The sequence below is a fragment of the Apus apus genome, chromosome 7 (genome assembly GCF_020740795.1).
Source record: "Apus apus isolate bApuApu2 chromosome 7, bApuApu2.pri.cur, whole genome shotgun sequence".
Taxonomy (NCBI): Eukaryota; Metazoa; Chordata; class Aves; order Apodiformes; family Apodidae; genus Apus; species Apus apus.
Window position 1 is genome coordinate 5,037,615 of NC_067288.1, and position 22,637 is coordinate 5,060,251.

At 52.1% G+C, this 22,637-nt stretch overlaps 3 protein-coding genes and 1 long non-coding RNA gene across 5 annotated transcripts; 2 read left to right on the plus strand and 2 right to left on the minus strand.

The window, feature by feature from the left end:
• Positions 1-222: 222 nt before the first annotated feature.
• Positions 223-8,824, plus strand: ALDH9A1 (aldehyde dehydrogenase 9 family member A1). Its single transcript, XM_051625315.1, has 11 exons — positions 223-511; positions 1,262-1,407; positions 2,504-2,633; positions 2,926-3,060; positions 3,527-3,723; positions 4,535-4,675; positions 5,385-5,573; positions 6,591-6,678; positions 7,038-7,179; positions 7,715-7,827; positions 7,939-8,824. Exons 1-11 carry the CDS (start codon positions 328-330, stop codon positions 8,031-8,033), a joined length of 1,560 nt encoding a protein of 519 aa, XP_051481275.1. The 5' UTR covers positions 223-327; the 3' UTR covers positions 8,034-8,824.
• Positions 8,825-9,026: 202 nt separating this feature from the next.
• On the minus strand, positions 9,027-15,175 carry MGST3 (microsomal glutathione S-transferase 3). Of its 2 annotated transcripts, XM_051625408.1 has the most exons (7): positions 15,069-15,153; positions 13,032-13,105; positions 12,108-12,249; positions 11,394-11,467; positions 10,659-10,716; positions 9,583-9,655; positions 9,027-9,242 (listed from the first exon to the last, which is right to left on the minus strand). In XM_051625408.1, the coding sequence occupies exons 3-7, from the start codon at positions 12,222-12,224 to the stop codon at positions 9,133-9,135; spliced, it is 432 nt and encodes a 143-aa protein (XP_051481368.1). In that variant the 5' UTR covers positions 12,225-12,249; positions 13,032-13,105; positions 15,069-15,153; the 3' UTR covers positions 9,027-9,132. The 2 variants fall into 2 exon arrangements, with proteins under 2 accessions (XP_051481368.1, XP_051481367.1); XM_051625407.1 differs by lacking the exon at positions 13,032-13,105 and having other exon boundaries at positions 15,069-15,175.
• Positions 15,176-15,337: 162 nt separating this feature from the next.
• On the plus strand, positions 15,338-15,793 carry LOC127387268 (uncharacterized). Its single transcript, XR_007890077.1, has 2 exons — positions 15,338-15,423; positions 15,524-15,793. It is a non-coding gene; the product is annotated as an uncharacterized LOC127387268 (long non-coding RNA).
• A 566-nt stretch (positions 15,794-16,359) lies between these two features.
• LRRC52 (leucine rich repeat containing 52) lies at positions 16,360-22,463 on the minus strand. Its single transcript, XM_051625607.1, has 2 exons — positions 19,616-22,463; positions 16,360-16,692 (listed from the first exon to the last, which is right to left on the minus strand). The coding sequence occupies exons 1-2, from the start codon at positions 20,238-20,240 to the stop codon at positions 16,442-16,444; spliced, it is 876 nt and encodes a 291-aa protein (XP_051481567.1). The 5' UTR covers positions 20,241-22,463; the 3' UTR covers positions 16,360-16,441.
• Positions 22,464-22,637: the final 174 nt, after the last annotated feature.

A 22,637-nucleotide genomic window follows, 5' to 3' on the forward strand; every position in this document is an offset into this window, starting at 1 on the left:
CTCCGTGGCCAAACACCCCCCTCGGGCTCTCTCTTGCTTGCAGCTCTGCCTTGGCGCTGCCGCGGGCCGACTCGGGTTTTTTTTTTTTCGTCGTTTTTTGTTGTTTGTTTGGTTTTTTTTTTGCTCCAATCTGAACGAAATCGACCGAAACCCGAGGAAAACGGGGGCGTTTCCCCTCCCAGCCGCCAAGGGGCGCCCGAGCCGCCGCCGCCGGTGACGCGCCCGCCGCTCCCGGGGGAGGTCCCGGTGCCCGCGCGGTTCCCGGGGACGCGGCTCCTTCTCGGCGGGGTTTGTTTGTTTGTTTGTTTGTTTCCCCCGGCCCAGCCGATGCTGCTGGCCCCGTCCCGCCTGCCGAAGCTCTTACCCCGTCTCTGCACCCTCCGCTCCAGCCTGGCCATGAGCGGCGTTACCGGCGCCTTCACCAGCAACCAGCCCCTCAACTACCGGGCGGGTGCCCGCGTCCAGCCCGCCGATGTCAGCCAGACCGAGGAGGTGTACGAACCGGCTACCGGTACAGGCGTGGGGGGTGTATGTGTGTGTGTGTGTGTGTTGGGGGGGAGGGGGTTAGACCCGCCCCGAGGCGCGGGGCCGGCGCCCGGGAGCTGCTGCCTGGATGTTTGTTGGTTTTCCTGCAAGGAACCGGCGGCCTTGGGCTTCTCCCGGTTCCCCCGTGGGCTGTACCGAGCGTTTGGCTTGGGATGCCGCCCGGGCGGGGGTCCTGAGCACCCCGGTGGCCGGGTTCTGCCTCCTGCCCTGCAGCTCCGTCCTCGGCTCTCACCCTCAGTCGGACAGAAAAATCCAGTGGTGCCTGATCTTGGCAAAGGACACGATTCAGACCTTCCTAAAACTAGTCATTCTTTTTTTCTTTTTGTCATTGGAGGCCCCTGGGTTTCAGCCAGGAAGAGCTTCAAGAAGGAGGGAGTTGAACCACCTTGAGGAATGTGTAACAGGAGGCCTGAAGCTGGTAGAAGGGTAACAAACTCTGCTGGGAAACTGAGGAATTTTGTAACAGTTGGAGCTAATTAGTAACTCGAGCTTCACCATGGAGAGCAGCAGATCTTTGGGTTTAGTCCAGCTGAATTGCAGCACCTCTTCTATATCCTCAGTTACAAATCCGTGGAAACCACAGCATGCAGTTCTGTAGCCTGGTCTAGGAGGCTGGACCAAAGTCTCTGGGGTTTGATGCAAGAGAAACCATGTTATTTTGTGTCCCTTTTCTGAGATCTCCGTCTTCTCTCTTTCCTGTTTAAAACGTGCCCAGGTCGTGTGATAAGCAAGCTGCCCTGCTCTGGGGAGAAGGAGGTTGATCTGGCAGTGCAGAGTGCCAAAGCTGCCTTTCAAATATGGGGCCAGATGTCGGGCATGGAGAGGAACAGGGTGTTGCTGGAGGCTGCCAGAATTATTCGGGTATGTTGTGGGAGCTCACAAGTCCCCTCTTCTGGGGACTTTTGCTTCCTGTCTTTTTGATTTCTTGTGAGTTAATGTGGCTTCCAGCAGGACTTCCAGAGCCCCGGGAGGAATGCAAAGAGTTAAAACCTACCTTTGACCAGAAGAGGCAAGTTGGTTGCCTTGGGCAGGGCTTGGGTCTTATCACTGTATTCAAGGACAGTGTGTACCTTCTCTGCTTAGTTCTGTTAGAAGACATAAAACTGAAGCCACCCGGCTGAGGTCTTGAAGCGCTTGTGCTTCCTTCCACAAGTCCAAAGATTCAGCTTCACTGCACAGGATTTCAAAGCTGAAACTGTAACTCTCACTTTGCTGAACTTTCAGCTTCTCACACGCTGTTGTCACGTGACTGGAGTGTGTCTTGTTATAGCAACAAAAAATTGTAGGAATGCTGTTTTTTATCTTGGACACATGGTTGAGAGAGGATTACAAGTAAGCTAGCTTGAGAACAAACTGCTTTGTGAGATAACATGTTCTTGGACACCAGATTTAGTCTCCATGCAAGGCACAAATCTGTAAGAAACCAGACCTTCTTTCCCCAGTGGCTTATGTGATGAGAAGATGGTTTTCCTTCTGCCAGACTTCTGCTTTTGCCAGAGCTCTGCAGCAGGTTCCTGCCTGGGAGGTGGCCTGTTCAAGGACCCTTCCCAGCTGTGTTGCTTTATCTGTCCTTCACTGAGCCCTCTGGTTCCATTTTGATCCTGCTCGTTGCAGTTTCTCCCAGTTTATTTCTGTGAATTTCTAATAATTGTTTTCCAGCTGGCTTGGAAGCTCAGGGTTGCTCATCTTTAGATAAGCAGCAATGTTAAACAAGACTGGACTAGGGATGAACCCCAGCCTCTGTTTGACCTTCCCCTGCTATCAGTCACCACTGGGAAACTGATAAACAGCAATTGGGACTGTACCTTTTGAGGTGGCATTTTCTCATGGCAGAGCCTGTCTTACTGATGGCAGGGCCTTGGTTGGGACTTCTGTGCTTGGGAAGCAGCTATCTCCCTGTGGAGTTCTGCTGCAAGCTTCTTTAATACATTGTCATATTGTCCTGCACCTCTCACAGGAGCAGAGGGAAGAAATTGCCACCTTGGAAACCATCAACAACGGGAAATCCATCTTTGAAGCCAGAGTGGACATTGACATATCCTGGCAGTGCCTGGAGTATTATGCAGGACTGGCAGGATCTCTAGCTGGTGAGAATGCTACTGGAGTTTGCTCTTTACTCTCTGTCCAGCCACTTGTATGGCCTGGTAACTTCCCTGCTGATTTCTCCAAGAGTTGGGACAACTCCTTTTTTTTAACATCTTGGAAGGATTTTCAGAGATCTCTGCCTAACATTGCCTTGCTCTGTGAGCACCTGTGCACCTTGTGTGAGCTTGTTGGTGTCTCTGCTCCCAGGCAAAGCACGACCTGGCCCCTGGGGCTCTGATAAGACAGGAGGGGGTTCTGCTCTTCTCTACCTTTGGCTGTTCTTCTTCTTTGCAGGTGAACACATCCAACTTCCTGGAGGATCCTTTGGGTACACTCGGAGAGAGCCCCTTGGGGTGTGTGTTGGGATTGGAGCCTGGAATTACCCTTTCCAGACTGCCTGCTGGAAGGCTGCCCCAGCCTTGGCTTGTGGTAACGGAGACTCTGCCCATGCAATCTTCTCTGAAAAGCCAAATGATCCTGGGATGGGGGTGGGGAGAGTGATTTGGGGAATAAAGCCTGGGATTACCTGGAAGGAAGTGTTGAAGGATTAGCAGGAAGGGAGTGGAAATAGAAGTGGAAACGCTACAGATGCTGACAGTGGCTGTGTGTCAGGAAACAGGTTGATGGATTTACTTTGTATCAGATTTGGAAGGTTGCTGGGAATGTCTGCAGTGTAGAACCATGTTCCCCAGCCCTTCCCAAGAAGAAGGTGCAGTTCTTCCTTTTCCCTTGTTGCAATCTTCAGCTCAAACTGTTTCCTCCACTCTCAAGGGCATGTTCTGAGATCTGTTGAGACAAGCTCATTGTATGGGTTGGTTGGTTTGTTTGTTTGTGTTCTTTTCCCTAAAGCAGCTTGGCTGTTAACCCCACCTTGCCTCTGTCTGGGTTCCCCTAGGCAATGCGATGGTCTTCAAGCCTTCTCCCTTCACCCCACTTTCAGTGGTGAGGTTGGCAGAGATCTTCACAGAGGCTGGTGTACCCAAGGGGCTCTTCAACGTGGTGCAGGGTGGGGCAGCCACAGGCCAGTTCCTCTGTCATCACCCAGATGTGGCCAAAATCTCTTTTACTGGCAGTGTGCCAACTGGCATCAAGGTAAAGGCACTTTTGCACTCAAGGGCACGATGGGTCTGTGGTGCCAGCCTTCCTGGTGTGCTGCAGGCATCCAGGCCTCGAGCTTTTGTGCATGAGGCTTGTCAAGATGAGGTGCTAGTCAGCATTTCTGGGTTTGAGCAAAAGGCTTGCACCTGCAGGGTTGCACTGGGGCTCCAGTTAGCCTGCTGGGCACAGGCTTGAACCCCTTGGTCATCTTCACTTCTTCAGCCCCTGGTTCCAGTGAAGTCTCTGAGCTGCTGAAGTGGGTGTGTGTGTGGGGAGGAGGGAACATAAAACAGAGCAGCACTGAGAAAATGTGTTTCTGGCAGTCACAGTTTGGTGTGGCTGGATACAACCTGCTGTTCTTAAGGTAGGAGTTAGTTTCTGTAGTTTTCTCGCCCTCAATTTATTCTTCAAAAAATTAAGTCTCTAAAAAGACACTTAAATATCAATTCTGATTTGAAAGAAGGGAATGTTGCCCCTTGAGCTCTCCTTACACGTGTATATCTGTGGGGTGCAGTGACACAGATGCAGTTACAGCTTTGGGGCTTATGCTTGAAACTTCTTGTAAATGACTCCTCAGGTTCTGTTGCTTGAATCTTTAAAAAAAACCCAACAAACCCCAAACCTGAGACTGGCCCCAGTCTGAACTAAACACCTCTAGGAACCCCAGCTTGCCCTTCATGCTTGCTACTTCTCTTGTTTGTGAAGGGCCCTGCAGGAACTCTCCCCTGGGGTGTCTCTTACCTGCCTCCACCAGCCTTATGTTTACCAGTGGGTCACTTGTCTCTTCTGTCCTTCTTTCCTTCAGATCATGGAGATGGCATCTAAAGGGATCAAACCAGTTACCCTGGAACTGGGGGGCAAATCCCCCCTTATCATCTTTTCGGACTGTGACTTTGAGAACGCCGTGAAGGGAGCCCTGATGGCAAACTTCCTCACGCAGGGCGAGGTGTGTGAATCTGCTCCTCCCCACTGTGGGAGGGTGGTTTGAGAACTGGGCAGCAGACCCAGCCTGTGACTTGGCTTAGAGAGGGATGCCCTGAAACTCCCACCTCCCCCCTAACTTCCCGGTGTGGTGTCACAAGGGGTCAGAAGGAATGCCCTTGCAGAAGCCAATGCAGGGCATCCCAGCAGAGCATTCCTTAGCCAATGCCCCGTCCTTCCCAAAAGTGAAGCCCCTAGCACCCAATGCCCAGCTCAGAGCAGCTGCTCTTGTGCCCTGGCCTCCAGTCTGGTGCACACAAGTCAGGAGTTGTGCTGGTTTCCTCTGGAGGGGCAGCAGGTTCCAATTTGGTGTGCTTTCTCTCCATCCCAAGTTTGGGATCTCCACACGTGCTGTGGGTTTTGTGTAATCCTGCTGCCAAGTCGGCTTAACAGGGACATCTCTGGGAACTGAACAGGCAGCTCAGGTTCTCTTCTGCTGGTGACTTGATGTTTTTTTTGCCACCTGGTGGCATCAGTATCACTGTGTCCAGCATGGACTGTTCAGTGCAGTCATGAGCAGCAGGGCAGTCTAATCTTCTTTGTCCCTAGAGACAAGTTAGCTGCTCTAGCAGCTGTGGAGGGGCTTTTCTGAGAGCATCTGTAGCAGGACCCAAGCAGGGGAGGACTGGGGGGTGCTGTGTGTCTTATTCTGAGCAGCCTGTCCTGTGTCCCAGGTATGCTGCAATGGCACACGTGTGTTTGTGGAGAGGAAGATCCTGGATGCCTTCACAAAGGAGGTGGTGAAACGCACCCAGACAATCAAAATCGGAGACCCGCTCCTGGAAGATACGCGGATGGGAGCCCTGATCAACCGGCCCCACCTGGATCGTGTCCAGGGCTTTATCAAGCAGGCAAAGGAGCAGGTGAGGTGGTGATGCTGCCTTGTGACTGCCCTGAAATGTGTCTTGTTCTTACTAGACAAACAGACCGGCAGCTGCCTCCCTCCTCCCCCGTGCCTTCCCAGTTAAGCTGTTGGATTTTTATTTTGTGGTTGGATTATTTGATAGGTGTGTTGGGCCACTAAATGAGAAGTGAGCCAGTGCCCAGTTCTGAAGCAGCTTTGAAGGCAACATGGTTTTTCATATCCTGATGCTGCCAAGCTTTTAATGTTGTGAAACACCCAGCATGGCAGTGTGTATGATGGGAGAATTCATAAAGTTTGGGGCTATAGTTTTAAGTTGTGGTGACACCTTGCGTGCTTGGCTGTTACCTTGTTTTGGCTCCAATTTTGTTGATGGCAGAAATTGCTAAGGATCAAAGGCCAGATTTACAGGCTCCTGGAAACAATCTCTGGAAGAGCAGTAAGATCTACCCAGGCTTTTTTTTTTCTCCAGGTTTTATTGTAAAGTGTGAAGATGTTTTAAACGTCAGTGGCAGGCATATGACTGGGTGTAGCTGATTTGGGGCTGAGCTGAAGAAGGGGAACTGTGAGTGAAAGCCAGGATGGCTAGACAAGGATTTGGAAACAGGAAAAGGAGTGTGGAAGGAGATGTGATGAGGGAGAAATCCCTGTCTCTAAAGCTGGACATTTGATGGAGGTAGTTGTTTCTTGCCAGGTGACTGACTCACTAATGAGGGAATTCACCCCACGTGTGGAAATTAATGTGATGCCAGCTGAGTATCTGCTTCTAGTTGTAGTTCCTTCCCTCTGACCTGCACTGGCACCTGTGGCACTTGCTCTCCAAACTTTCTTTGGGCTTACAGGCTGGGTCTCACCTTGACCCTGATCTATCACCTGGAGAGACAGCAGGAGGGTCACAGGCATGGTTTATCTGATAGGACTGTAAACCCAGCAGGGAGCATTGGCCAGCCAGAGCTGTGGCAGCTGGGCAGGTTGCCCCTGGACGTGCCTGCCTACCCTGTGCTTGGCTCTTTTTCAGGGGGCAAAGGTGCTGTGTGGTGGGGACCTGTATGTGCCAGATGACCCGAAGCTAAAGAACGGCTACTACATGCAACCCTGTGTGTTAGGTATGGGCCTTCCTATTACTGCATCCACTTCTAGGTGGATGTTGCTGATTTTCTTCTAGAGGAAGCTGTGTTCAGTGTAACCTGTCTCTGTGTATGTCCACAGCATAGCCCAGCACTCAGATGGGTGAACTAGAGAGAGCTGAGCCACTCAAGAACTCCATCCAGAGAGATCTCTGTTGTTGGAAGGTCTGACAGTGCAGTTAGTGCCTTTGCTGCCTTGAGTTACAGGGTGGGACTTAATCCTCTGCTAGCCAAGTGCAGTGTTGAGTGCTGTCTCAGAGGCTGTGTGGGTTGCTGCAAGCACAGACTGCTCTGCTTGCTCTGCTTCCTGAAGCACATGTGCTCTGTCATGCTTCCAGGGAACTGCACAGATGACATGACCTGTGTGAAGGAAGAGATCTTTGGGCCTGTCATGTCCATTCTGCCATTTGACACAGAGGAGGAGGTTGTGGAGAGAGCCAACACCACCAAATTTGGCCTGGCAGGTGGTGTCTTTACCAGGTACAACTGGAAGCAGTCGAGGAAGGGAAGGGGAAGGGAAGTACTGCAGCAACTTGATGCTTCTCTTGTGGTGTTTGGGGTGGGCATGGATATTTTCTTCCGGAAGAGTCGGAGCAAAGATTTGCCAAAAGGGAACTTTTTGTACATGACTTTGCATCTCCTCTCAGTTTTTCCTGAAGGGTTATGTGGGCCCAGCTGTCCTTCAGACTCCTTCCAGGCTGTGCTTGGCCTGCTGCCTGCCTTCCTGCATCTCCAGGAGATGGGCACCAGGAGCCTGCTGTGCTGCTGAAAGCACACAAAGATGGCTCTTGGCCGTGGTCTGCTGGTGTCCTTGTCCTGCCCTCTCCTCACATGCAGTCTTGAGTGTCCTTGGGAATAGATGCTGCATCCTTTGAGCAGGCAGGGACATGAAGTAGGGTGGGTGAGGCTCCAGAAATGACTGTGACCTGCTGGATTTTCCCCAGTGGGATGTCAGCTGGCAGAGGAGGAGGGCATGAATGGGAAGGGATCCAGCTGAATTGCCCTTTTTCTGCAGGGACATCCAGAAGGCTCATAGGGTGGTGGCTGCTCTCAAGGTTGGGATGTGCTTCATTAACAACTACAATGTCAGCCCTGTGGAGCTGCCTTTTGGAGGATACAAGGCATCAGGTGAGCTCTGTTTGACTCTCCCTGGTACAATGACATGCCAGTTACAGGGGGGGAGTGTGGTGCCTGGCATTGCCTGGAGCTGAGTTCTCACTTCTGACTTGTTCCCTGCAGGATTTGGCAGGGAGAACGGGCGGGCAGCCATGGAATGCTACTCACAGCTGAAAACTGTCTGTGTGGAGATGGGTGACGTGGAATCTGTGTTTTAGTGGCTCTGGGGAGCATCAGCCAGTTCTTGCCTGTCAGCCAGAGATGCGGATCATTTACACAGCAATAAAGGGCTCTGAAATTGTAAGTGCCTGCAGGGGAGCCTTGCTGAAGCAGCGTTTCTCCACCCTGCTCCTGCAAGGGGAAATGTACACACAAGGCTTAGGCTGGGGGCCTGCTCTGCCCTGTCTGGTGGAAGGGGGGACCCTCAGAGTAGAAGGCAGCTTTTAGTAGCAGCATGTACAGCTATGTAGGTGTTACCAGAGGCTTGTCAGTGGCAGAGGCCTAGCCCCTGCTGCTTCCCTTGCTGTGTGCCTCGAACCCCATGACCTTCCACCCTCAGTCAACTTCAGTTTTGACTTCTTAACAGCAATGATCCTACTCAATGCGTGTGCAAACTCTTGGACACATTGATATCCTGTAGCTGTAGGCTCTTGTCTATTCTCTGACTACATAAAAGCCTGAGGGGTAGGCTTGCTTATTGCCTCTAGCCCCCTTGTAAACACAAGCCTTGTTTTTTCTATCTGTACCATACCTCCAAGGTGGGACAAAATAGTGTGGGGAGGGTGAGCTGATGCTGCCTGGGACAGGCATGGCCCTGAGAATTGTCTCCACACACAGGTATGGAGCACAACCAGAGTGGCAGCACATTCCAGCATAGGATAGAGTGCTGCTGCTCTTAAGCAAAAGCTATTTGACTTCCTTCCTATAGGCCTCCTATTCTTTATAAACAACTTTAAATGTTTACCCATGTTGTTTCTAATAATCAAATAAATATGAGCCCTGTTCAGAATGTCTTATTGCAGTGACATGTATTAAGGGGTCCAGAAATGCTGCTGCTGCATGGGTTAAACAGGTTGCAAGATGGCTTTTTTTGGTCCCTTAAATCATAAAATCTAGTATATTTTCTGCTTGATGGGCAGATTTCTGTAGTTCTTACAAAACCACAGTTGTTCTAGCAAAACTTATTAAGAAAACCCTCTGTCACTTCAGAATGAAAATACAGAATGAACAACTTCATTTTATTGAATGAGGAGAAAAGAAAAGAAAATGCAACAAGAATCCTTCTTGTTTCCCAGGCAGCCACTATGATCATGCAGGTTAGTCCTGGCAGATCCAGCCCAGGTGCTGGCAAGCTGAGTACACACTTGTGCCCATCAACCCAATCACTGCAGCTGAACCAAAGGCCCCTCTCGCCCTTTTTTTGGGATCTGGAAAAAAAAGACGTCAGTTCAGCAGCCTGCCACTGAAAGACCAGCCCGTCCTAAGAATTAGAGGGAGCAGGAACTCGAGACAAATCTCAAGGCAGAAGAGCAGGCACCCAGCTCAGGGCCATATACCTGTCCTCTGTGTTATTACTGGCCCAGTGCTCTTCCTGTCGGTAGGAAAAGTGTACTGCAGAGTTAGTAACCGTTGCACCCTTCTCTCCACACCCCGACTGGAAGCTTTGTGCTGCCTCCTTGCCGTGAACTGGAGGAGAGCACCCTGAGGCCACTGTGGGAGACCCGAGTTTCCAAAGAACCTTCTGCGTGCTGCAGGGTAAAGACCTACCTCCAGTGTAGTAGCCGTAGGCATAAAGGATTCTCCCAAGGATCCAGGTGATGCCAAGCCCTGTGGCAATACGCTGGAGAGAAAGGAGAAGCACTGAAGGTTTTGGAGACTTGGCACTTGCTTTGCTGTAATAGCAGCCCTTTTGCAGCACTTTTTCCCAAGCAAGAAATGTTGAAGCCATACAAGCTGCAGGTGCTGAATCTCATTTTACCACTGTCCAATTAGTGACCTAGAGACCATGTGCCAGGATCTTGGAGGCAGCTGTTGTCCCAAGCCCCATTCTGCTGTCTCTAGCAGCTGTACAGGGTTTCCTGTGGCAGGTGTTAGAAACTTCCACTTAAATTAGAGCTTGCTGAAATGTAGCTCCAGTTAGCCAGATTTGCCTGTGCTGCTTCCTTCCCTCTCTGACAAGGAATATTCAAGAAGGACCTGATTTGTCCATTGATGCCAAAGAAAGAGCTCATCATTTTGGCCTCTTCCACATGCCTGCCTCCTCATGCATTGCCTGTATCTTTCAGTTAAAAATAAGCCAGGCTTTTTTTGATCATTTTCACGCCTCCTTTGGTGGTGGAAGTCAGGGGGAAGATCACCATGTTCCCCATCTGTTCTTATCAGACAAATTCCTCATAAGAGTGTGTTTAGACAGGCAAAAAAAAGTCCACATCCTCCATGCTGCCACCTGCTGAGTAGCACCACTGTAAGCCCAGCATGTCCCTGTGGGGCTTGGAAGAACCAGGCAGGGTTGGAAGGATCCTTCCTGCTCATGGACTGGAGGCTGCAAATGCTTCAGTTTGTCTGACAAGGCACCCTTGGGGCAAGGCAAGGGGTCTAAAGCTGAAGCAGCAATAAAAACCTTATTCCCTGTGTGTGACCCCCCCCCTGCCCCTGCACAAGACCTGCTGCTGCTACATTTTCAGAGGGGCACAGCTGTGAAGTGTGATGTGGCTGGTGAAGCAGCCTGCTGTCCCAGGGGGACTAGCTTGGCCCACAGCCCCCCATGCTCCCCAAGTCAGGGAGCCAGTCCTGCAGACCTGCCAGAGCTGAGTCCTGCAGACCTGCACTCTAGCCTCACTCACCGGGTGGTAGAATCCACTGGTGGCTAAGAAGAACAGGAAGGGGGGGTAGATTTCCAATCTGAAATAAAAGTGAGGAGGTTGTGTTGGTCCTCAAGTTGCTCACAAAGAAGAAACTCCAGAAATGCAGAAGAAGCTGTGAGCCTCCCCTGCCAAGGTTTCTGCTAGGCTTGACTGTTAGGAGGCTCTGTGCTTGATGCTGTGGCCACAGATGGAAGAAAGAGGGAATCTGAGCACGTACAGACTTCTCAGGACTTCCCCCCACCTGTGCCTCTCTTCAAGGCACCCACCCACTCTTGCCAGTTGGTGCCCTAAGCCACTACTAAATACTGCTTGCCACCAGATAATCCAGGAGGAGCTGTTCCTCCCTGTACCCCTCTGTGGGCTGTTGCAGCCTGGTCCACAGCAGCCTCTCCCAACAGAGATCTAGCCAATGCAACAGATCAGCAGCCCTCAGACAGGCTCTTCTGGAAACAAGACTTCCAGTGTCTTAAGATCCACCCACAGAGGCAAAAAGCCAGGCACTGGGGAAGAGGAGGCTGCTTCATAGTCCCACCTTGTGGTTTAAGACATGGTAAAGAGCCAGAACAGCCTCACTGCTGAGCATTACATGGTTGTGTGTTTTCCTCAGGTGTTGAGCTTGAACCCCAAGCACTCGGCAGCAGTGAGTCTCCAGCTGTAGGCCCTGCTCCACAGTCCTGTGAGTTTTCAGGGTCCACATTCATACGTGGTACTCACGTGTTCTGGTGTGCACGCTGGATGCAGTTGAATATATGCCCGTGTTCAGGGTCTGTGCTGTACATGGTTGGATACTGCAAAAAAAACAAAACCAGCAACAAAACATGAGCAAGTCTGGGCTCCAGAGCCTGGCATTCTCCAGCAGCAAAAAGTGTGCCCTGCAGCACCTCTCCCTAAGGAGCCCAAGGTGAAGGAGAAAAGAGCTTTTGGCACAGCAGCCTCCACATGCTGTCACCCTGACTCACAGGAAGGATCAGCCCCACCCAGCTCAAAGGCTCCTCCATGGAGGAAAAGGTCACTTTGAAATACTTCTTGTCATAGAGCTTGTGGGCTCCCTCTGAGCTCAAGAAAACCTCCTGTCACTTTTGATCCACTGTGATCCTTTTGCCCTCGATGTGACACTGGCCACCTTTGCAGGACAAAAGGCTCCGTGGTTTCTTGCTCAATCAGTGTTTCCAAGCTCAGAGTCTCGTGCTATGGGTTCAGCTCGGCTCGGTGCCAAGCACCTGATCTGCCAACCCCCAACCTCTGTTGTGCCAGAGAGCACACTCTGGAGAGCCAGGGTAGCAGCTCCATCCCTTTTGCATCCGTGTAGTATGGCAGGAAATACCACCGAGTCACCCAAAAAGAAGAAAGGTGTCACCTAGCTTGTCTTCCACATCCCCTGCAGGCTACTGGCCTTGACCTTCCCGTCCCCTCAGCCTGAGCACTCACCTCCACATTGTACTTCTTGCGGGCCTTGGCCACTTTCACTGCAAGGTGCATGACCATGATGAAGCTGGCAGCCCCTGTCAGCATCACGTAGCCATACTCCTTTGAGAGAACAGCCATCTCGCTGGTGTCAGGAAAACAGAGCCTGTTGTTCCCAAGAAACGAGACAAAACAAAACAAAATAGCCTCAAATTGTGCCAGGGGACGTTTTGATTGGATCTCGGGAACTATTTCTTCACCCAAAGGGTTGTCAGGCACTGGAAGAGGCTGCCCAGAGGAGTGCCTGAGTCACCATCCCTGGAGGGACTGAAAAGCTGTGTGCTGAGGGACCTGGTTTAGTGGTGGCCTGGGCAGGGCTGGGTAAATGGTTGGAATTGGTGATCTTAAAAGTTCTTTCCAACCAAAACGATTCTATGATTCTATTTCAGGGTGTGACTGGAGAAGTGGCAGCTCCCTACATGCAGAGATATCTGTGTGGAACAGTTGCTGAGGATGGACCCAAAACCTCCCAGCATGGGGACTTGCTGAAGGAAGGGAGAAATAACGAGTTGGGGGCTTTTCACCTGTTGGTGCCTGCAGGATATTCAGTAGCACAAACCAGAGGCTCTCTGCTCAGTTCCTGGCAAGTGAGCCTTAAAATCACTGAAGTGCTGGTGGGAGGGGGTGTCTGAAGTACCCCAGTCCAGTCTCCAGCTCAGAGCAGAACTACAGCCAGCAGCAGGTCCCATCAGCTCCAGCTGTGGCTGGCCAAGTCCCACGACCTCACTGACACAGAGCTGTGCCTGCAGGTGTGCTCTGGAGGGGTGGAATGACACTGATTGTTCACGGCCACTTCCAACACCAGAACTAAGCACCACCAAGTGAAGTCAGGAAACAGACTTAAAAAAACCACAAAAGAGGTGTTTTCTCATGCAGTGGGAAACAGACCTGTGAAGCTCCTTGCCCAGGGATGTTTTCAATTCAGGCAGTTTTCATAAACTCCAGGAGAAACTGGGCAAGCTCTGGGAATAAGGTGTAAATTGGGAATTTTAATACAGGCAAACACAAACTGCCTCAGCAATCCCGAGCTGAATGAGGCTGGGACACATGGTTAGTTTGAACCACTAAGAATCATAGAACCATCAAAATCACAGAACATTTCCAGGGAGGAAGCATCCACAACTTCCCTGAGCAACCTGTTCCAGTGTCTCACCACCCTCACACTAAAGAATTTCTTCCTAATGTCTAACTTGAATGTCCCCTTTTCCAGTTTTAATCCATTACCACTTGTCCTCTTGCTACGAGCCCTTGTAAAAAAGACATCCAGACGTAAAATAATAATAAAACCCACCACAATAGCAATAATAACCGAGCCTTTCTGGTAAAGAGGGACTGGCAAGATGAGCAGTGCTCACCCCTGTGGCTTCAACAAACCCTCTCAGAGTCGCAGGTCCATCAACAGCCCCCAGCAACACGCAGCTGCTGGCACTTACCAACATCCGCACAAGCAAGGCTGCTGGCCAGGAGGCACCAGGGCCTGTGTGGTTTGCATTTAACAGTTCTGCACCTCCTCGTGCAGGACTGATGGAAGCACAGAGCAGAAGGTGCATCCAGCAGCCTCCACCATGGCTGCACTGCATGCCTCTCCCTCTTTCCTGCTCCCAGTCCACCAGACCTGCTGCCAGCCCACACTGCTGGGAGGTGCTTGCTCCGAGTGCTCCAGCACCTCCTCCAGATACAAAGGAGTGCAAGAGCACTTCCCCACAATCCTCTGGCACTGGTTCTCTTGCACAGTCCCAAACCTCAGATGTTGCCTCTCCGTGTGACCCAAGATGGTGCTGCATGATGCAGCACAGCAGAAGACACCTCACTCCAGCACTGAGCTGATTCCCTCTCCAAACCATCTCTAGCTGGTGCCTATTTCCATCCGGTGCCTCCAGGGTGTAGCAAGGTTTAGATGTCTCCTGCACTGTCCCACCAACAAAATCAGTCAGTGCAGGAGAAAATGTGCCACATCACAGGCCTGGTGCAAACAGCCTTCCTACTGCAAGAGCACCAGCACCCCTCACAAGGGATCTTCAGGGACCAGAGGCATTTTATTTCTCATTTGCAAAGGGATCATTATTGATGGAGCAAGCTGATGACAACAGCTCGCTTTGTCCACGTGAAGTTTGGCCACCAATTATCAGTAAGAACATTCAAAACCTCGACTAATTAAGAAATGTCAGTTGCACCCACATGGAACAACGACAAGCCCCTGACAGATGAGACGCTGAAAACACAACACATTCCCACCCAGCAGAGGAGGCTGGTGTTTCAGCGACCTTTGTCCACAGCTGCAAGGGCTCTGGGGACGAGCTCTGGCGTGGTGGACACGGCTGCATTTGTATCTTCCGTGCAGCAATGTTTCAGGCTGGACACACAGGACCAGGAGATCCTGGAGCATGACACAGCGCAGGCTGGGAGCAGGACTGCTCCCCGGGGGTGCTTTTGCTCCACACAAGGAGGGTTCGCCCTAACTACAGAGATGATGAGTCCGCAAAGCTGGTTACGCCTCCTCGTACAGACCCACGCTCGGGTCCTGCCTGGGCCACCAGACACCGGCTCAGCCTCTCTCAAAGCCCAGAGAGACGTTTTATCCAGGGTGCGACCAGGGGAGCGCAGGCTCAGCTCCAGGGCACAGCTCCCCGCAAGCCCTGCCAGGTCAAGCTCTGCCCAAACCGGGGGGCAGGGGGGGTCCCTGCCCAAACCGGGGTGCAGGGGGGGGGTCCCTGCCCATCCCGCCGGCACTTTCCCCGGCGCCTGCGCTCGGCGAGCAAAAGGGAAGTCGGGAAGAAGGTCAAAGCCCTCTCCATATTTTCTGCACCATCTAGCAAGGTCAGCAACGTAAGCTCGCCTGGGCAGCATCGGCTCCGCCCGACACCCTGCCCCGCCGCCTCCCCGGACCCCCGAGGGTCCAGCCGGGGGTCCCCGGCCCGCACTCACCCTCCGGCGCGGAGCGGAACGGGGCGGAACGGGACGGAACGGGTCGGAACGGGGCGGAACGGGACGGAACGGGGCTGGCTCTGCCCGCGGCACCGCCCCCAGGCAGGACCCCGCACCGACGGGGCGGAGCTCGGGAGCGGCCGCGGCGGGGACCGGCGGTGTTTCGACAGGCGGGTGGTCTCGGCTTGGTGTGGCTCTGCAGGGGGTTTCCCCCCCCCCCCCGCCAGGCTCTGCCGGGGTTGCTGAGGGGCGTCCATCCTGCTGCAGCCCCCACCTGCGCCCAGCGCATCCGTAGCCGTAGCAGCTGGCGCTGCCACATCCGCTCTTCGTCCTGCTGGCTCTGCCTATGGCAAAGGTGCCGGCTTTGATTCACAGCCTGCAGGCTACGAGGCAGGATGGTGCTTCATACCCTGCTGTCTGAAATCTTCACCTGCTTCTCCCTTTTATTTCCCCAGAGCCTGCCAGTATCGGATGAAGAAGCCAGTGCTTCACACGCGGAGTTGCTGTGCTCGGTCATGTAAGGAGATCCTGCTCTTGGCAATTACCAGTGTTAGTGATACGAAGGATCTTATTTACACCTCCCTTTATGCGGGTCTGTACATGCAAACCTGGGACTTTGGCATCGAAGCACAAGCCATTTCCAAGAGTACTAGGAGTGTGCGTAAGCAATAGGGTTGTTTTTTCATTTAAAAAATAAATAAATCGAGTTTTAGGGTTGACACAAAGCTGGAGCTGCACTTCCCAGTTCTGTAAATGTTCATAAGCCAGTGGAGGTACAGGGGGTCTGGCTGCAGGGGGACAGATGGCATCTTTAGCTGTCGCTGGTGTAATGGGGCAGATAGCAGGTATCAGTGAGATCCCAGGCCCCTAAGAGTCCTGGGTTTAATCTCTTTGCTCACATACCTGCCTTTACACAGCAGAAAGTTCTTGGATTCCCTGAGGCTCCAGTGAGCGATCTGGGCTGGTCCCAATAAGCTCTGCTGGGCTTTCTGGTCAGAAAGGGCTGGGTGAAGTCCCTGGCTACAGCAGAGTGCTGGGGCCTTTCCCATATTTCAAGTTGCACCTCTTAAACCTGTCCCTGGGACAATACAGGCCCTACACTGACCTCACTTTTCTGTGGTCTCAGAGTAAGGGCACTGTGAGCACCTCTCATGCCCCCCAGTTGAATATTTTGCCAATGTCCTGAGCCCCAGTGGAAAAAGAAAGGTGGAGGTAGCAAGGAAGAACAGGGAGTGAAACTGGAGAAGAGAGACTTTTCTTCTCTCACAGCTTTATTTCATGTCAGAAAAACAACATCTAGAGTGGGACATAATGTGGGAAATCAGGCCTGCCTTCAGTTTCCACAACAGACATTCAGATTTGTAGGGCTGATCCTAAGCAACTGTGTCTTCCTCCTCCTCCTCCCCTGCCTTGGAAGTGTGGGCTTTGTAGAGGACAGCACAGATGCCAGCCAGCCAGGCTGCCATGGTGCCAGCAAAGAATATGCAGAGGCCAACGAGGCACAGAAAGATGTAGTCTTGCTTGTACAGCTGGGTCAGGCAGCTGAAGTGGAGCTGTGCCTCCACTGCAGGCATTTTCAGGGCATGCAGGCTTCCTGGGGTGTAGCAGGTGATGTTGTCAGCATCTGCAGAGGGAAAAGCAAAAGCAAGACTCTCTTGCCTGTGTCTTGGTCCTGCTAGAAAAGGATGGAGGAGTTTGCTAAACCTGTGAAAAACGCCTACAGTCTTCACACCCCTCTCCCTCCGTGGCTGAGGTAACCCTTGCTAAACCACAACAGCCAGGTTGCTGGAAAGATTTCAGTGGTGTTACCTCCATAGGAAAACATGGCCTTGTTGGATTATGTCACTGTGGCAAGCTGCTGTCTCTGCTGTTCATCTATGCTGGTTGAGCTCTTTTATTTTAATATAAGAGCACTTGTGTTTGGTTGTGGGGTTTTTTTGTTTTGGTTTTTTGTTGTTGTTGTTGTTTGTTTGTTTTTTAAATCTCAAACACCCTCTGGAGTGATATAGCCTAAATCATGCTGGAATAATGAGGCTTGTGTTTGAGGGTGGTTTGTACTTGGGCATAGCCTCTAGCTGCTCTGCCAGAGAGCAAGAGGAAACTCATCAGTGATTCAGTTCTGAAAGAGTGACTATGCCTTGTCACATTGTAATATATGCAGTGAGAAAAAACTTGCTGGCTTTCCCTCTGAAATAAAGAAGGATGGGTGTGGTGAAAGCACCTTCAGCCACGGCCATCTCCTTTTCTAGAAGGTCCATCTAGATCTGGGCCACTTCATGTCAGTGCTGAAGCTGCACAGATCCAGCTGAGCACACAACACTGGTGCAAAGATGCTCTGTGAAGCAGCAGTAGCTTTTTAAAGGCTGGGATGGGGGATCTGCTTCCAGCAGATTTCAGGGCTCTGTCCCAATATCCCTTTGCACTGGAGCTGTCAGCTCCTGTCACAACCCTCAGTTTAGGGCCACCTAGTCCTGATGAGGGGGGAGCTGCCTTTCCTGCCTAAAGGCCAGTGGGTGTTTCTGGTGCAGGGTGTCCAGCCTACCTACACTTAGCAGCAGCATGAAAGCTTTGTCAGCTCTCACACCAGTCCTGGAAGGCACACAGCCACCTGCAGGCTTGCCCACAGCAGCTCTCCAGGACACAGCAGAGCCCAACACAGCAGGGAAGTGGAGCAGCCTCTGTGGGCTGCCTGGTTTCTTTGGTTTTCCCGTTTTTCAGAGCACAGTGCAGGGATTCGTACTCATCCCCCAGTCTTTGCTGCTCCTACACTCCCAGATTGCCTGCTGTGAGCTTTATTCTCCTGCTCCAGGGTTCAGAGTGTTCCCTCCTATCTTACTGCTAAGAACAGTACTTTTTTTACAGTTCCATAACTGTAACATGTATGAGGAAAATAAAGAACTTCACTGTCTGTTGGGAGCTTACGACATCTAGTAAGACCCAGACATGTCCTGAACTCGGTTCTGTCCTAACACCAGCTTCCATTTGCACTTCTCTTTTCTTCCCTTTGAGTTTTTTTGTACCCCTTTCTTGTTGGATGGACAGACTTGCTCAAATAATTCCTCTTTCTCAGCCCTCTCACCACTGTGCCCTGCATTCCTGAGCACCAGGTGCTCATCACTGGTACGTGCTGTGCTGTGTTCCTTGGATTTGGAAAACCAAGTTCATGTGCTGCAGCTGCAGAACAAAGCTTTGCCCTTGGGACCAATGCTTTTCTGGGAAAGGGAACTAACTGGTGATTATCCTGCCTCATGAACACCCTGTGTCCACGTGCCCAGCTGTAGAATCTCTCGATCTGATGGGAAAAGCTGATTTTTGCATCTCAAACGATGTAAGGAAAGTCTTGGAGACCCTGTTTTCAAGAAATGGCTTCTATTTAGAAGGAAGCTGAGCTGTGCTGCTGCAGCCTGTGGCACTCAGTGGTCACCTGCATTGCACCTACCTTTCTTATATTGGTAAACTTAAAAGGGAGCCAATTTGCTCTGCAGTGCTGGAGGAAGACTGGGAACATATGGAGCCTCCCAGCCATTAGGATACAGACACTTTTCTGAGCACAACTTGTGTTGTATTTCACTCGGACCATAAAATGTGATCTGGGACCCAAACCAGAGCTCCCATGGGAGCAGCAAAAGGTTTTTCACTGACTTCTGAGCATTGGGTCACAGTCTGGTACAGAGAGTGAGTCAAATGTTCCTGCTCTGAGGGCTGAGGTGCACTGTCACAGCTGGAGGCTGCAGGGTTTGTAATTTTTCTTTGTCCTAGCAGGTCAGCTGCCATGCTCTTAAAGCAAGGGGCTTTCATTGTGTGCACTCTTCATCTACAGAAAGGGGTTGGTGGGCAGCAGGGTGTGACCACAGCCCCACAGAAGTCAGCAGGCAAACTCTTGGTGACGCCCACACGACTGCAACTTTTCCCAGAGACCCTGCCAGGGATATTTGAGAGCAGAAGAGGAGCTGACTGGCTTTAAGCCCACCTTTGTTTCCAGTATTGAGCAGAATTGCTGTAGATGTCACATGGATGAGGTCTGCCTGCCAGGCACGTTGTGCAGGAAGAGGCAAGCAGGAAGGGATCGAGGTGAAGGGGACTTTGACAGAAGGGTGGAGAGCTCAGGGCTGGAGAGGCTGCCCCAAGCAGGTCAGAACAGAGGCAGGAGAGCTTTTGCACAGACAGAGGGGGGTTAACTGATCGTTATGGACACTCTGGCACCACAGCAGCAGATGGAGACAAGGCAGGAAATTCAGAGCAGCAGCTTTCCCAGTGCAGGTGTCCCCAGAGCCTGGGGAGAGGGAAGGCTGAGCCTGGAGTTTTTGAGCAGCAGCAAATGTCCTAGCTACAGGTTACACTTCCATGACTGCCCTAAGGATGTGAGCAAGGGTGGCTCCTTGTTGCAGCACGTGTGCTCCGATCTGTGCTTTCTGCAACTCCAAAAGATGGGAGCCACAGTTGAGCACCATGAGCTGAAGTTTGGGAAAGAGAACACAGGGCCCTGTCCATCCCACACAGACCTGCAGGAGCAGACAGGAGAGAGGTCCCACTCACACAGCCCTCACCTGGAAAGTGCACGTCGCTCTCTGTCATCCAGGTGATGAAGTCCAAAAAGGAACAGTTGCAGTGCCACAGGTTGTTGCTGAGCCCCAGAAACCTCAGGTTGGGCAGGTCCTGGACAGTGCTGGTGTCCAGGAATGTTAATCCCGTCCGGCTCACATCCAGGTGCCTCAGCCAGGTGTTATTGGTGAAAGCATCCTTCTCAATGGCCACAAGGTTGGGGTTGTCTGAGATCTTCAGCACTACCAGGCTGAGGAGGTGTGAGAAGGTGCTAAAGGTGACCTGTGTGAGGTTGTTGAAGCTGAGGTCCAGATAAACAAGCTTGGCCACACCAGTGAAAGTGAAATCCAGGTCATCCCCCAAGAGGTTCTTCCTGCAGTCCAGATAGACCAAATCAGCCAAGAAGCTCAGCTCCACTGCTGGCAGGTAAGAGACGTTGTTTGCCGCCAGAATCAGCTGCCTGGTGTCCAGTGGGATGGCTTCTGGGAACTCCTGCAACTGCTGCCCTGTGCAGTTCACTTCCAGGTACTGACAGCTACACCTGCTCGGGCAGCTGGTCCTCTCCGATGCCATCCCCATCCCCAAAAGAAACATGAGGCTCAGGGGCTGTGGGGCACCTGAAGGAGACATGGTCTAACACCTCCCAGGCCGCTCAGCCCCTGGGGGGCTGCAAGCAGCCCTGTGCAAGCTGCCTCCCAGCCACTCAAGGAGGTGTCCAGCTGCAAGGCTGTGGGGAAGCACTTTGTGTCCGAGAGTCTGTGACTCTCCTGACTCCTTGGCAGAATGCCCGGCTGGAAACTGAGCCGGGTTTCTACATTGGTGAGTGCAGTACGGTGGCTGGAGCTTCTCCGTGTCATGCTGCTGCCAGGTGACACCTCTCTGGCTTGCAGAAGTTGCCTGGCTTCGGGGACAGTGCTGTGACCTCACTGGCCAAGCAGGAGCTGCTTTTGGCTGAGTGGAGGGCTGGGGAGGTGCGCATCGGTCACGGGCATCAAAACTGTGCAGGATGGGAGTGAACCGTGCTCTTTTTGTCACAAACGGTGTCAAGATCCAAGAGGTGGTCACTTTGTTCTGACTGAACAAGATCCAAGAGGTGGTCACTTTGTTCTGACTAAACAAGATCCCTGTGCAGCGCTGCCCTGGGCTGGGTTTGTCTCCTTTGAGAAAGCAGGAGATAGCAAGTGTATGGAAAACCTCATTGTCAGAGGTCAAGTGTTGAGAAAGGAGACAGAAGAGCTAGAAAAATAGGTAAACTTTATTTGAATGAAGGGAGAAAATCCCCTAGGGCATGTCCCTGTAGGATTTCTCACATTGCTGGGGGTCGCAGGGCCTTTTATCCTGGAGTCCTGGTCACATAAGACCCTCTTCCATTCCCCGTTGGCTGAGGGACTCAGGAGGTACAGATTTCCCAATCTGCCTGCTTGCATATCCCCCCTAACAGGTACCCCCTGCTTCATCCATCCCACACATCATTAACTCTACTTTATGCCAAGTCAAATTTTGTTTGTTGGTTCTGAAGTCTGGGTTTACAGGATGTCACTTTCATCCAGGCACACAGGAGACTCATCACCACTTCTGTAAAGACACATCTGGTATTCCTATCAGTCAAAACTGGCTTGGGGACTTGGCTGCAAGCTGCTTGATGGGATTGCACTACCTTGGAAAGACATTCCTTTTGGAAAGACACTGGCATTCTTATCAATCCCTCCTCTTATTTGCTTAGTTATTGTCTTCACAACATTTTGTTCCCATCAACCTGATTTCCTCCTCTTGGATTTTCTCTGGATTAGACACAATTTTAGGGACATGATCTTCTGTCCCCTTTGTGTCATTTCAGATATAGCTGCTCCTTGCATCTTCTGAGCTGCATGTTAAATTAGTTGGATAAAACACGGTATCATACAAGACAAAGAACAGTGAAGCAGTTATAGCACAGAGGAAGAAAAAAACAGAATTAATTTAATCTGTACTCCACCATGAAAACACATCCCCTTCCAATCCTTTCCAAGTTTGGATTGCTACATGAGCAGCTTTTCACATTTCCTTGGTTATTTGTTTTCCTACAGCAATTTAAACAGCAATTAGATTAATTTAATTTCCCACATCCTCCTCCTTCTTCAGCTGGTAAATGAGACCATTCCACGTGGGAATATTGCACTTCTCATTCGCACGGTCAGCAAGGAGATCAAGAGCTTCAGCTGCCTGATTAGGGATCACTTCCAGGACAGCTTGTAGCCTTAGCACCCAGTTCAAATGATAATTTGTTTATAAACTGGATCTCTTGCTCCCTGCACAATTTCACGAGGATTCCAAGCTGCCAGTGAGTAACATTGAGTAACTCGCTCCGGCAGCCTTTCCCCGTGAACTTCAGAAAGACTTTTCAGCTTTTCCCTGTGAATTCCAGACTTTTCAGCTTTTCCCTGTGAATTCCAGACTTTTCAGCCTTCCCCCGTGACCGGGAGCTGGTTAAAGAAGCCCCCACTGACCGCTCTTCTCTTACCAAACCACCGCACACCTCAGCCCCTCGGCGGGCCCCGTTCTGAACTCCACACGCAACTCACCCCTGTCACCCCTTCGGCCTCTGCAGGGCCCTGCAGGAGTCAGGATCCCACTTCTCCCTGGGCAGAAGATGCTTAACGTCCTCGTGCGGATCTTCAGCCTCCGCTTCTCCGCCTTTCCCCGACTCTTGGCTGGTTTGCAGGCGCCGTTCCCACCTGCCGGCGAGGCCTGACCCGGGTGCTCCGGCCTCTTCACCCGGGACAGGCTTTCCAGCCCCAGGTCCGTCTGCAGGAGGAGCTCAGCTCCCCACAAGCCGCTGTTTGCCCCCCCGGGGGTGCCGGGTGACCCAGACCCGGGGGGGTCCCTCGGGCAGCCCCCATCCCCCCCCCATGCGCGCTCCCGCCCCGCGCGCTCCCGCCGCCGCCTCAACCGGCCACGGCCCGGGGGGGCGTGGCCTCGCCTCAGAAAGCCCCGCCCCACCCTCAAACGCGGACGCTGATAGGCCGCGGCGGCGGCGGCGCGTGACGT